The following is a 15000-nucleotide window of genomic DNA, read 5'->3' as shown; positions in this document are numbered from 1 at the left end:
AGATTTTGTTCACAAAAATATGAAAAGAAATATATATGATATAACCAAATTTGTGCAAAACATAAAAAATACAGTAAGTACTGTGTCATGAAATTATTTGTAAAACTAATGAAAAGGGAAAGGGAAAAATATGTATGTAGATCAAAGTTGATAGACCCTCCATATTCTGAACTACCACAATTATGAATAATATTCATAATTTTAAGACACAGTATACTAACATACTTGTACATTATACATTACATACTATAATCATTCTGAGAGGAATATTAAAATCTGACTACATTTGCTTTCACAACATATCTAATTCTCTATCCATCAATAAGCACTAAATATTTTTGTTCATAAATAGATACATTTAACTCACTAACTGGCATGCAAGCAAGCACCCCCCCCTGCCAACACACACATGCACACTTATTCACACTTGATTAATCAATCATTCTTTATTTCAACTCACTCACTCAGCTCCCTAATTCACTCACTCATTCACTTACATGCTCACACACACAATACTCACATGCACATACTCACACACACTCTACACATAATTCAGTCACACATTTTACTTAAAATCACTCACACATATTCACTTACACTTAAAAATCCACTCACATACTTGGAAACAGTGACAAAAATATGGTCCTCTAAAAAAGAGCAATCTACAAATACCATACAGAAATAGGATAACAGAGATACAGAGATTTACTCATGCAAAGTTCGGATAATTGTGAATAGAATCATGAACTGATACATGGCAAATATGTCAATTCTGGTATGTGGGTGTTAATAAATGTGTGTGTTTGTATGCATGTATGTATGCGCGCGTGCGTGCGTGTGTGTGTGTGTGTATGTGTATGTGTATGTGTATGTGTATGTGTATGTGTATGTGTATGTGTGTGTGTGTGTGTGTGTGTGTGTGTGTGTGTGTGTGTGTGTGTGTGTGTGTGGAGAGAGAGAGAGAGAGAGAGAGAGAGAGAGAGAGAGAGAGAGAGAGAGAGAGAGAGAGAGAGAGAGAGAGAGAGAGAGAGAGAGAGAGAGAGGGTGAGGGTGAGGGTGAGGGTGAGTGAGTGGAGTGTGAGTGAGTGGAGTGTGAGTGAGTGGAGTGTGAGTGAGTGGAGTGTGAGTGAGTGGAGTGTGAGTGAGTGGAATGTGAGTGAGTGGAGTGTGAGAGTGAGTGGAGTGTGAGAGTGAGTGGAGTGTGAGAGTGAGTGGAGTGTGAGAGTGAGTGGAGTGTGAGTGTGAGTGTGAGTGTGAGTGTGAGTGTGAGTGTGAGTGTGAGTGCGAGTGTGCATGTGAGTGTGAGTTTGTATATGTAAGCGTGATGTGAGTGTGCGCGCGTGTGTGTAATGATGATGCATTCTGCCGAAGTGCCACCTAGTCTAGCAAACAACACCGAGAAGTAATACCGCGACGAATACCCGGCTGGCCAAGGGGTTGCCAGATCATGGGCGGCAGCGTGACCATGGAAGGCCTCGGGGTGGTGCGGAGAGGCGTTGGGTATTGCAGGATACTTATAGGTATGTTTGGGATGTCGCTGTCATCTGTTGTGCTCGGGGCCGCGGTTTCCGTCGTGGATTCGTAGTCCATCCAGCCGTCGCTGCAGTTGAGGCTCATGTCGAAATCCGTCATGTTTTCGGTCATATTCCAGTTATCCGTGTCAGCCAAGGTCACGCACAAGAGGGTTGCGTTGCCGTCCATGACTGGGTCAAGTGTGGTGCCTTCGTCGCCATGCCCATCGTCACGGGCCGTGTCTGCCACGTGGGAGTGCCCCTCGCCCTCCGCGATGACTGCCATCTCGACGTGGGTGACGTTCTCGAGCACGCGCGCATGGTGGCTCGGCATCGTCCTCCACCGCCTCCGCGCCTTGTCCTCGCCGGGGCCTCCCGTGCTCGCCGGCACCGCCGTCTGGCTGCGGGTCACGACCGCCTGCTCGCTCAGCAGTCGCGCCGTCTGTTTTGGCGGCTGGCCAGCGCCGTGACCAGGTTCAGCAGCGCCGTGGCCAAGTTCAGCGGCGGTGTGGCCATGTTCAGCAGCATCGTGGCCATGTTCTTCTGTCTGATCGTTCACGTGATCAGGTTTTTCTTTATGGTCAGATTCACCGTTGTCATGTTGACCTGCATAATCCTGCTGATCCGCGTGACCAAGGTCATCAACGTGGTTCTCGGTGTGATCAAAGTCAGCATGTCCCATTTCTTCTGCGTGATCATGTTCATCAGCGTGATTAAGGCGATCATGGTCATTAGCGCCATGAAGATCATTAGTGTGACCACGGTCATTAGCCAGATCTTGATCACTAGCACGATCATAGTCATCGTTGAGATCGTGGTCATTATGATCATGGTCATCAACGTGATCATGTTCGTCTGCATGATCATGTTCATCAGTGTGATCATGGTCATCTGTGTGATCATGTTCAGCGTGATCGTGTTCATCAGTGTGATCATGTTCATCAGTGTGATCATGGTCATCTGTGTGATCGTGGTCATTAGTGTGATCATGTTCATCTGTGTGATCATGTTCATCTGTGTGATCATGTTCATCTGTGTGATCATGTTCATCAGTGTGATCATGTTCAGCGTGATCATGTTCATCAGTGTGATCGTGTTCAGCGTGATCATGTTCATCTGTGTGATCATGTTCAGCGTGATCATGTTCATCAGTGTGATCATGTTCATCTGTGTTATCATGTTCATCTGTGTGATCATGTTCATCAGTGTGATCGTGGTCATTATTATGATCATGGTCATCAGCGTGGCCATGGTCATTAGAGTGATCATGGTCATCAGCGTTATCATAGTCATTACCGTAATTATGGACATTAGCACGATTAAGGTCATTAGTGTGACCGTGATAATCAGCGTGATCATGATCAACGTGATTGTGGTCTTCAGTGTAATCATGAGCATTAACCTGGTCACGGCCACTGGCGTGATCAGGGCCATTAGAATGATCATAATAGTTAGTGTGATCAGCGTCGTCAGTGTGATCATCGTCAAGCTTTCCAGGTCCATCAGCTTGACCGGGATGGTCGTGATCATTTTCATCATGGTGACCGTGTTCTTTCTTGTGATCCTGTTCGTCATCATGGTCATGTTCATGAGTGTGACTATGTTCTTCTGCATGGCCATGTTCATCAGTGTGGTAATGACTCTTGTCCTCGTGTCCTTCCACGCGTCCAAGCTCTTCCGCGTTCCCATCTACATGGCCGTCTTGTGCATGCTGGTCGTCAGAAGAGTTTTTCGCCGAAGTTTCATGACTAACGTGACTATCCTGGTGGTCATTATGCGAGTTGCCATCGTCGGGAGATTCTACCTCGTGATTCCCTTCCTTGTATTTCTGCAGGAATGTCAGAGGATGATACCTAATCCTCACCCTGTCATCTTCTGCAGTGACTTGCCTCTTCACCCGGCTCACTAGGTACTCCTCGGAATGAGGCTGGTACTTGGGACGCAGTAAGTTCTCGAAGTACTTTTTGTATGGTAGAACAGGCTTTCTAAAGAAGCGGATTTGGTTTGTTTCTGGATCTACATCTTCTGTTGTCCTGCCGCTATTTCGGAGAATTTCCTGGCTCCGGTGTCCCTTGCCAGCTAGCTTCCTAATAAATTTTGAGAAGCTGTCCACTGATTTCAGAATCTTATGTGAGGAAGCATTACACTGATGACCTACCTTACAGGGTACAAACACTTGTCCCTCTACAGTTTGATAGCAGCGTGAAAAGATAGGCGTACATATTGTATGCATCCAATAAAGGTATAGCAATACAGGAAATTAGTAGGAACTACATTAGATAAGGTGCAAATCCAAAGTTCCTTATACAGAATAAGTTAGAAAGAAATACTGATTATAGAGTATGGAGTATATCTCGAATATGGGTAGGAATTAGTCAAGAGGCAATCGCATCCATCAATAATGATGCATGCAACTATTCTAGAGGGCGACATACTGACCTGTTATAGGTTTCCAGGGTCGAGTTGTTCTAAGCCACGGAGGCCTGGTGGCCCGTGGCGTGTAATCCGTTACAAGGGAACTCTGACTCGCTCGCGTGGGGGGTACGCACGCCTCTGTGGAGCCACAATAAGTTTCATTAATTTTCTACTTAAACACTGTCCATTATTTTATAATCATATAAGAGTTGCAATTGCCGACTAAACAAATACTATTACTGACAGGTAAATAAAGTAAAAAATTTATTTATTGCCACTACTCTTAACAAATCACCTTTCTCACCTTTCCTGTGCAACTTCATACCCAGGACCTCAGGCTGAACACCCCTGGAGCACACAGGACCCGCTTCTTTGATGAAGACTACGCCTGAGGGCTTTATTACTCCCACAAAACACTCGTAGGTCTTGACATCCCTGCGATAAGTGAAGGCGTAGAGGCGCCCCTCTTCCTCCCACTGCCCTAAGCACTGATATTCCCGCTCTGGAAAAGGTCAAGATAGGTCACCACATTGCCACAATTTAAATATTTCTCACAGTAAGCATAAAAGATCAAAATCGTTATTCATCATAATATTAGAGTACTAGAGTAGAAATGCCGTTAAACTATTCAATTCATTGTGCCAAGAAAGATTTCTAATTTATATTACGTAATGCCATCAACATATTTATCTATATCTAATGTTAATTCTAGTGATTTATTGCCTTTATTTAGAAACGAAAGTATTTTACATTAATCTATAGCAAATTGTTTACAAATATGAACCGTTATATTCTCGAGAACTATTTTATTCATATTATTCAACAAGTAAATTGGCGAAATAAATGAGTAAAATAATCCTCCCTGTGCACTGTGAAAAAATTACCAAGAAAAATGAGGTACAGCACCATATCCTGGTCACTCTGGTATTTAAGAAAAAGTGTATATGGGCGTTAATGTCACTTGGTCTGATCTAATAAAAATCAACCAATAAATAAAATAAAAAAAATCTGTTCACTAAAAGACTGGGAATGCATGCACTGTTTTATATTCACTCGCTCTCTTCGACCTACCATGTTCAGTTCACCCTGATCACGAAACAGTCAATTAAAATCAATCGAAAGGGATCACCGTCTAGAACCCGACCCTACACACACCACTTCTTCTCACGACGACGGATCCAGTGCTAATATTAAGGGATCGGGTGACATCTGTAGGGGATCAAGTAACCATAAAGAGGCCGCTGGTACTTAAGATTCGGTCTCGCGTTGGGGCTTCAGCGACACCCTGCCTCGCCTGGCTTTGGGTGGCCTCCCGAGCACGGGGAGGGGAGGGGAGGGAGGAAAGACGAAAGAGGGGAGGGGAGGGGAGGGAGGAAAGGCGAAAGAGGGGAGGGGAGGGACGAAAGGCGAAAGAGGGGAGGGGAGGGAGGAAAGACGAAAGAGGGGAGGGGAGGGGAGGGACGAAAGGCGAAAGAGGGGAGGGGAGGGGAGGGACGAAAGGCGAAAGAGGGGAGGGGAGGGGAGGGAGGAAAGACGAAAGAGGGGAGGGGAGGGGAGGGACGAAAGGCGAAAGAGGGGAGGGGAGGGAGGAAAGACGAAAGAGGGGAGGGGGAGGGAAGGGAAGGGAGGGGGAGGGAAGGGAAAGGAGGGGGAGGGGACAGGGAGAGCAGGACAGAGGAGGAGAGGGGAGGAGAGAGGAGGAGAAGGGAGGAGAAGAGGAAGGGAAAGGGAAAAAGGAGGGGTGGAAAAGGGGTGAGGAGAGGGAAGGGAAGGGAGAAGATCAGGGTAGGGTAGGGTAGGGTAGGGTAGGGTAGGGTAGGAAGGGTAGTGAAAGGAAGGGAAGGGGAGGGGAGGAAAGGGGAGGAAAGGGGAGGAAAGGGGAGGAAAGGGGAGGAAAGGAAAGGAAAGGAAAGGAAAGGAAAGGAAAAGAAGGAAAAGAAAGGAAAAGAAAGAAAAAAAGGAAAAGAAAGGAAAAAGAAAAATGAAAAGGAAAATGAAAAGGAAAAGAAAGGAAAAGGAAAGAAAGGAAAAGAAAAGAAAAGAAAAGAAAAGAAAAGGAAAAGGAAAAGGAAGGGAAGGAAAGGAAAGGAAAGGAAAGGAAAGGAAAGGAAAGGAAAGGAAAGGAAAGGGAAGGAAAGGAAAGGGAAGGGAAGGGAAGGGAAGAGGGGGGTAGGGAGGAAGAAAGAAAGGCCTGAAAAGGCAGCCAGGAAGAGCCAATGGAGGGAAAGTACAGAGAGGGAGCCTGGAAAAGTTCAAAGCGAAGGGAGGGACGGACGCTAATGAGTCCGGAATGAGTGCGGCGAACATGGCGACTGAACACACTAGAGATTTAAAGAAAAGTCAGGATTTGAAATAACTGACAAAAATACAACATAATCAATGATTACCGTACTCTTAAATCCTGATGGTAATGATGGTGATGGTGATGATGGTGATGGTGATGGTGATGGTGATGGTGATGATGATGATGATGATGGTGATGGTGATGGTGATGGTGATGGTGATGGTGATGATAATGATGATAATGATGATAATGATGATAATGATGATAATGATGATAATGATGATAATGATGATAATGATGATAATGATGATAATGATGATAATGATAATGATAATGATAATGATAATGATGGTGATGGTGATGGTGATGGTGATGGTGATGGTGATGATGATGATGATGATGATGATGATGATGATGATGATGATGATGATGATGATGATGATGATAATGATAATGATAATGATAATGATGGTGATAATGATAATGATAATGATAATGATAATGATAATGATGGTGATGGTGATGGTGATGGTGATGGTGATGATGACGATGACGACGATGTTGATAAATAGACCACGGTACCTGAAGCTTAGAGATGTAAGGGGAGAAATTATTGACGTGCCAGAGAGGGCGGGGAAGAAAAGGGTGGGGTGGGGGAGGATTAAAGCCCTTCTATGTAATCAGGTTTATTGGCTGTGGATTGCGTTGGTATAGGACACCGAACACGGTCGTGATTACTCTCGGCCCAATACAGGCGACGTCTTCAGTGCCAGCTAATAACCGCAGTAAGGGGCGCTGAGCATCTAACCCAGAGAGAAAAAATCGAGGAAACCTCACAGACTTCCCCATTTTATTAATAACGCCGCCTATATTTCTTTTACCGATGAGCCACACGTCGCATTCGAATAACTATTTCCCACCCACTACCAGGGACGTCCTTAGGGAAAAGAGAGCAGGGCCGGTCCCCTCGACAGGCGCTATTCTCAGGGTAATTACCAGGCGACAAGAACGTGGCTTGGGTGACGCACACATGCACGCACGCACGCACGCAAAGGCTCTGTCTATCCCGACTCCAGAATAGAAATTTCCTGACACTAATGCCTGTTCTCGGAGGGCCATCCGTGTCGCCGGTGCCACGCCTACCCCATGGCCGCGCGGTGGGAACTTTGGCCAAACGAGATGCCATCAAGGGAAAGAAAATGAAAATGATGGAGTAAAGGGAGGGGGATGGAAATGAATGACAAGGAAATCGAAATGAGTGGTAGAAAAAATCAATTTAAATTGACAATGAAGGAAGCGACAGAAGGTAAGATGTAACAATCAATTCGTGCGAAGTGGCGCATTGCCCACAAGAAAATAAAATACGCACGGGAAGAAACGAGACAAAATGAAAAACAGAGAAACAGAAGAAAAAGAAGCGACGTCGACGATGGAAAGAAAGTAGGAAGAAAAGAAATGACACAACCAGCGGAAGTAGATTAAACATATGGAAGAGAAGAAAATGAAAGGGACACCGCTAACAAAACAGATTAGAAAATCACAAGACAATAAGACAAAGAAAATAAAAAATTGGCAAAGAGAAAAGAATATATGAAGAAAGGAAGAGCGAAAGGAGAGAGAGGAGGAAGGAGGAAGGGGGGATACCTGAGATGGTGGACGTGGCGCCAAGGCGTGTCAAGTGACCAAAACACGAGGTCTGGTTCCAGATGACCGGGTAACCACCGGGTCATCCAAGGGTCATCGGGGAGGGCGAGGGGAGAGGGGAGAAGGAAGGGGAGAGGGGAAAAGGAAGGGGAGAGGGGAAAAGGAAGGGGAGTGGGGAAAAGGAAGGGGAGAGGGGAAAAGGAAGGGGAGTGGGGAAAAGGAAGGGGAGGGGGAAATCAAGGGGGAGGCGGGAGGAAGAGAGAAGAGGAGAACGAGGGGAGGGGAAGAGGGAAGAGAGAAGAGGAGGAGGAGGAGGAGGAGGAGGAGGAGGAGGAGAAGGAGGAGGAGGAGGAGGAGGAGGAGGAGGAGGAGGAGGAGGAGGAGGAGGAGGAGGAGGAGGAAGGGGAGGGGAGGGTAAGGGGGAGGAGGCGATGGGGGATAGAAGGGGAGGGGGAGAGGAAGGGAAGGAGAGGGAAAAGAGGGGGGGAGGGAGAGGGGAAAGAGGAGCAGGGCGAAAAGGAGGAGGAGGAAAAGGAGCGGACGCCTCTATAACCACTGTGATTAGACTAAGTAAGCAAACAAGAAAAAAGAACGCGAACAATGAACACATACACTCAAGGCATAAATCCAGATGTAATTAAGAAACCGGGGGTAAATAGACGATCAGACAGTGGCGAGGATAAGACCCATATACCGGTTATCTTATCGAACACAACAAACTGAAAATGAAACAGAATAACGTCTACCTTTTTTTTGGTAACTGAACATGGTATGAGCTTTCGATCTGCTAACCGACTAATTAAATACAAACCTACCAAATACGTTTAATCTACATCTTTAATTCATATGCAGCACATCATGCAGGTTTAACGCATGCGAAAGTAATGTTAAACACGACTTCTAACAATAACGCTTTCACTATTTACAGTGTCACACGTACCTTAATAATTCTTCAAAGCTGAGCTACACTGAGAGGGGAAAGGCATAAAACGCGTTGGCGAAATAAGGATTCGTCGTCAGTGTATTTACGGTCAAGCCCGTTAGTCCACGAATGTCTGTTCTCGTTTTTTTCGTTTCTTTTCGTGTGGTATTGCTGAGTCATTCAGTCAGTCTTCATGACCACACTCCAAATTATGTTATACCCATGCTTACCTAGGGTCCAAATTCAAATGCAAGTGGTTCAAATAATAAACATAAATATAACACATATAATAACAGGAAGGACTACTTGTGCGGTGCGGTAATGCAATAATCGTGCAAGGTCCACCAGCAAGTGAGATATTAGTCGCAATGGCGGAGAGCGATGCGTGACTGTCACCACTATTACCTCTTGAGCAAGATGAATGGGGCAAGCTGACTCCAACCACACCATTGACCTGTTGTTTATTCCAAATACTTGCACAGGTTAGTATGGCGAAGTAGTGTTGTAATGTAGCGCATGAATTGTGTCGTAGATACTGCAGTGTGGCACACGATGATGGTGGGCAGTTCTGTACACTGTGGGGTGTTGTCTATATATGTAGGTGTTAGTAATTAGCGAACAACAGTGCAAAAAATAGCAAGGTGCATTTATACCCTTATAAAATCAACAAGCATTACATTTTCCTGGCAAGCAAGCTGCCGAGCATTCCCGAATTCGAAAAATCCTCTGAATTTCACGTTATAAAAATCAACATGGTAAAATGATCATGTAATACCACCATGCACTGCCATGCTGCATGTCGACAGTACATGATATCTTCAAGTAATTAGGAATGGCCGACGTCTGAACATGATATGCGTGCCTCTAGTCGGCGTTTTTGTCTGCTGCTCTTGGTCAGCAATTTTTTTTTTTTTTTTTTTATGAAGTGATGCGAGAGCGAAGAAGAAATGGATCAGACGGTGCTGTTGCGAGCGCCTGCTTTGGATTACGTCTGCCTAGCAGTCCTGGCTGTGATGTAATACCCTCAATTGGTGCTGTCTAAGCCGTGTTACTGTAAGGAAACCTTTCAGGTCTACGGAATATTGGGTGCTCCCAACTTGGCGAATGTGTAAAGGTTGTGATGAGTACTGAGATGAAATGGGTTGTCTGGAGACTCCACCACCATAGCCCGTGTACTATGGGACACACTGTACCTTTCTTGAGCACAGGAGACGTCGCCCTCCCCGGGGGAGACGCAGTGTCGTGACTGTTAGGCTGACCATCGTTAGAAGAGCGACTCCCAACTCCTCTGGAGTTCTCAATATCCTTAGCTGTGGTGAGAGTTATCCCTGCCACAAAGTATGTTCCTCCTGTATGCGTTCTTGTATCATCATCAAGACGATTATTAGATGCATGTGACTGTGTAGAAGGCGGGCTTCTTGACCAGATATCTTCTTTTCTCGTGTTGTATGATTCACTGTTTTCTGAACTGTTGAGGTCAAGGTCAAGAGAGGAAGAACCCCCGCTGGTGAAAGGTCTGTTTAATGTTGTGTCATGTCTATTGTTCGATGCGTCACCAGGTCTGTACGGTCGTTCGTAAGGTTTGTTATTACCACGGTCTGAAAGAACGATATTAGGCGAGTCTATATTTCTATCAGTTTCTGACGAAGACCAGAAACCTCTTCCACCTGGCTGTCTGTTTGCTGTCTTGTCCTGTCCGTGGAAATTGTCTCTTACCTGCTCGTCTGAGTCTGAGTAACCATTGTTTGAATATTTAATTTTAGAATTATCGTTACTAGAAGTGTCAGGAAAGGAAGGGCCAAGAGAAGGCCTCCATCCAGAGGAGGAGGAAGGAGTAGTGAGATCTATAACATCAAAACCCGAAAGTGCAGTCTCGGAAGAGTGCGGACGGCGCCCGTCGCGATCACTTCCAACTTCTGGCGAAGAACCCCAAGAGGAAGAAAAGTGTCCATCACCACTACCAGAACCATGACCTTCGTGCATGTCGCGGTTGTCAGTCATGCTGAGCCCCGGTTTTCCCTGATCCCTTAAACCTGTGTCCCTGTTAAAATGTTCTGACTGACGGCTGCCTTCCGTGATATCGTCTCCCTGAACCCTGGTTGGCCAATAACCAGGGGGGAATTTATGTCTGTTGTCCCATGCATAATACCTGGTGTCCTGTTGGCCATGCATACCTTGTATTTGGGGGAAATGCTTTGCATCCCCAAAGTGCTGTGCTCGGCCCCCATTGTGAGAGCCAGGAGAGTGTCGCACTGAGGACTCAGGGAGGGACGCCACTGGATCTCGTGGGTAAGTGGCTTCGCCTCCGCTGATGGAAGGTGCTTTTGAGGTCGATTCATGAAAGCCGGGTGGTGCACCAGGAACCCAGGTTGCTCGACCTGGCACGCCCCCTGTCTCCTCCTCTTCGTTGTCATGCTTTTGATCTGGCAGTGGCACTGGCCTGCCAATGTGAGATGGTGCATGCGGAGGCGCATGGACTGGCCTTTGCTGCGATAAGTGCACTGGCACTTGCGGTGGTGGTTGCGGCGGCAGAGGTCGATGCTGTGGCATCTGAGGTGGCAGTGGTTGTTGTGGTGGTAGAGGTGGCAGTGGCCTCTGCTGTGGTCCTTGAGGTGGCAATGGTCGTTGCTGAGGGGGCAGTGGCGGCAGAGGTCGTTGCTGCGGCGCCTGCGGCACTGGTCGCTGCACAGATGGTTGCACAGGTGGTTGTGCAGGCGGTCGCACTGGCGGCGGCGCAGGATCTGCCTGAAACTCGTCCCGACTGCCAGTGCCAGGCCAAAATCCAAGCGGATTGTAGTCCTCCTGTCGCCTTGGAGGCTGTGGTGGACGGCGGTTCTCCAGGAAGGAATCGCGACCGGGGGAGCGGTCGAAATTCCGGCCCGAAGTAGGCCCGCTGCGTGAGGGCGGTGGCCTGGGCCTGGGCGTAGTCGTGGTTGTGGTAGTTGTAGTTGTGGTTGTAAACTCCGGTGTACTCGAACCCCACAACCACGAGATGGTTGTGGTACGAGCATTAGCAACACGAAATTGGCCTGCCTGCCGTTTCCCGCGCCTTCCTTCGCTGCCGGCGATGGTTAGCATGGCGCCCGTGCTAACTTTTTGCTCGGGCGGCAGCCAGGGTCCCGCCTCGCTCGTGGGGCCACCCACCTCCACTTCTGCAAATACATGGGATATGCCTCCAGCCTCTGACCTGCGCCAGGCTTATAACTCATCTAAGAACTGGACAACTACTGGCAAAGGGAATGTTAGTGACTATGCTGCAAAATCTTACGCAACTGTCGAGCATATGTACTGTACTTTCTGTTAGTTGAATTACGTGGTATAACCAAGCACGAGTTAGTACTTCAGAGTTACTTCGTTAGTCAAGCCGAAGCCTATCAAGTCAATATTACCAAGGTTGATAACTTAGTAGGAAATGAATAAGCCTCCTGCTACTCACGTTCATAGATGGCGGTGTTGTTCCTGCATTCACTGACTGTGTAGTACATAATCTCGGGGGCGTCGCAGTCCGAGTAGAGCTGCGAACAGATCCCCTTCGCGTCCGGCAGCTCCCCCGCGTAGTTCCCAACAATAGGACACGCTGTCGGTTCCTCGACGAGGGATTCTGCACGGCGAGGGAGACGTCAGTAACAAGGGACAATGACTGGACATCCAAAATCACTTTAAGTGCACGAACAAAAAGAAAAGGCATGTAAAAAATAACAATTCCATAATAAGAAAAAATATACCAGTCTTTAAAAAAGACCAAGGGAAATAGACGTTTACTACATCACTGAAAAAATTCGTGGAAAAGAATAGTAAACTGCATAAGGATATACGCACATCTTGCGATATTTCCTGTTATTAAGAAGAGGTAAAAGCATATACCACATCGCTTCACAACTAATCGCGTGTAGCAAAACATTTCCTTTCTTTCGTCATAAACAATAGATAGTGAACGCAGCAAGCATCCTTCTATTGTGGCATGCAACTCAACCTTGCAACTCACTTCCTTGTGTGATCCACGAAGTCATATCTCCGAACTTGGCATAGTCGCACAGGCGGTCGTCGAATACCTCACTCGGGTAAAGACCTGCCGGGGAAAACGCAATAAGCTCTCGGAAAGACACGGCGACTACGTGCACACATCGACGATCGGTCTGCTACGTTCCTAAGCAACAAACAAACTCGCTTCTCATAGTTCTATGCTTATCAAATTCAAATAATCGACATGTATATATTCATTTATGTTTGTATCCATCCTTGCTGTTCATATCGCCATACCTTTTACCCATAATACGCGTAAATAAAAAAAAAAGAAAAAAAAATTCATGAGACTCACCTAGCATGAACTCCAGGATGTTGGCACTGCGTCTCTTGAGCCACATGCAGTTATAGTTCCAATCGCCGCTGGGAAGAGAACAGAAGAACACACTGTATAACACGAAACGATCTCCCGCCACCAGTACTGAGATCCCTTTGTCAGATGATATGTTGGACGCATCATACAGGGCAATATACCTTCTCAATAGTGATTCAGTTGGCTAGTTTATTTATCATTAGCTTCTGTATACAAGGGTGGGATAAAAGAACTTTGCCTGTGCCATGGGGTTATTGATAAGATGCTTCATAACAGCTCTGCGTTTCTTTTCTTACATGATAACGAGTCCTTGGGGTCAAAGGCTGACTTTTTTTTCAAAAGCTCCAAACCAACTGTTTGGAAATCTATTACCCATTATTTAATGTTACAGTCTAAACACAATCACTCATATACAGTCATCGTTTTCACACGCGGCTCCACCCTAGGGAGAAATGTATAAAAGTAAATATATGACCGAGATATATATTTTGTGTTGTTTTACATTGTGATACCTCAGCCTTCCTAGGCATACCCACCCGGCAATACACACCCTTTCAACTCTACAAACAAACAGGCACACCCATGGTATCTCTCTCTCCGCACGCTACACGCAAGTGCAAGCATACGCACACGCACGCAAGCACGCGCACGCACACGCACGCACGCACGCACACATACACAAAACAATATATATAGACCAGTTTCGGAAACTAATGTAGTATGCAAGATGTTTCAAAGACTAATTAAGAAAGTGTGGGTTGAAATACCTGAAAAACACGATATGATATCAAAGAAACAACTTGGTTTTACGGAAGGAGGGTCATGCGTAGCAAATCTCCTCTGTTTCTATGATAGAATTTCTGAAATACTACAAAAAAGAGACGGTTGGGTGGATTGTGTATACTTAGACTTTAAGGAGGCATTTGATAAGGTGTCTCATAAAAGACTATTATGGAAATTAGAACACCTAGGTGGAGTGAAAGGCAAACTCCTCGAATGAATGGAAGGCTTTCTTCATGAAAGACAGATGAGAACCGTAATTAGAGGGAAACACTCTACATGGCGACGAGTAACTAGCGGAGTACCTCAAGGGCGGGTCTTGGCGCCGATTATGTTTACTATTTTCATAAATGAGTTAGGGTCAAACATAAGCCCAGGTAGTTATCAGAATATGTTTGCAGACGACAAGAAATTTCATAAAAGGATAATAGACGATGCCTCATGCCAATGCCTCCAAAGTGACATCGAGAACTTATTCGTTTGGAGTAGTACAAGGAAAATTAAATTTAACACCAATAAATGCCATGTAGTCAGGTTCGGAGAAAGTAAAAATAGTCCACTATACTTATACAGGTTAGGAGACGTAGTTAAACTAAGCAGACAAAAAAAGGCATTGAAATAATCAATAAACAGGAACCTAGGCCCAAATGACCATATAAATGACAAGACTCATAAAATGCTAGGGCTGATTGCCAACGTGAAGTGGGCATTCGTGTATGTGGACGAAGACATGGTAAAGAAAGTCATTACAGCCATCATAAGACCTAGTCTTGAGTATGGTGCAGTAATATGGAGTCCACGCTTAAAAAAAGGATATAGATAAAATAGAAAGAGTTCAAAGAGCAGTCACAAGATGGGCACCTACTCTAAGAGATATGAGCTACGAAGAAAGACTACAGAAAATAGGTCTTTCTACTTTGGAAGAAGGAAATGAAAAAGGTGACATGAGAGTGATGTTCAATTAGATTACAGGGAGGGTGAAGTTAGACAAAGATGACTTTATCATTTTGAACACAAGAAGGAAGAGAGGACACAGCAAAAAGTTGAAAGTAAAAAGAGGCGAGAAAGATGTCAAGAAGTTCAGTTTCCCAAACAGAACTATTGAAAC

The 15000-nt window shown here is 45.8% G+C and overlaps 1 protein-coding gene across 1 annotated transcript in view; it reads right to left on the bottom strand.

Annotated features, from left to right (window-relative positions):
* LOC119575194 overlaps nt 1-15000 on the bottom strand; it is a 66984-nt gene that overhangs the window by 2194 nt on the left and 49790 nt on the right. Inside the window, exons 9-14 of the mRNA XM_037922687.1 lie at nt 13095-13162; nt 12762-12845; nt 12213-12377; nt 10951-11928; nt 4231-4428; nt 3951-4064 (exon numbers count right to left, since the gene is read on the bottom strand). Coding sequence (XP_037778615.1) covers nt 3951-4064; nt 4231-4428; nt 10951-11928; nt 12213-12377; nt 12762-12845; nt 13095-13162 — 1607 coding nt within the window. The remainder of the gene's footprint in view (nt 1-3950; nt 4065-4230; nt 4429-10950; nt 11929-12212; nt 12378-12761; nt 12846-13094; nt 13163-15000) is intronic.

Source organism: Penaeus monodon, chromosome 7 (genome assembly GCF_015228065.2).
Source record: "Penaeus monodon isolate SGIC_2016 chromosome 7, NSTDA_Pmon_1, whole genome shotgun sequence".
Classification (NCBI taxonomy): Eukaryota; Metazoa; Arthropoda; class Malacostraca; order Decapoda; family Penaeidae; genus Penaeus; species Penaeus monodon.
This window is presented reverse-complemented; position numbering and strand designations above follow the sequence as displayed.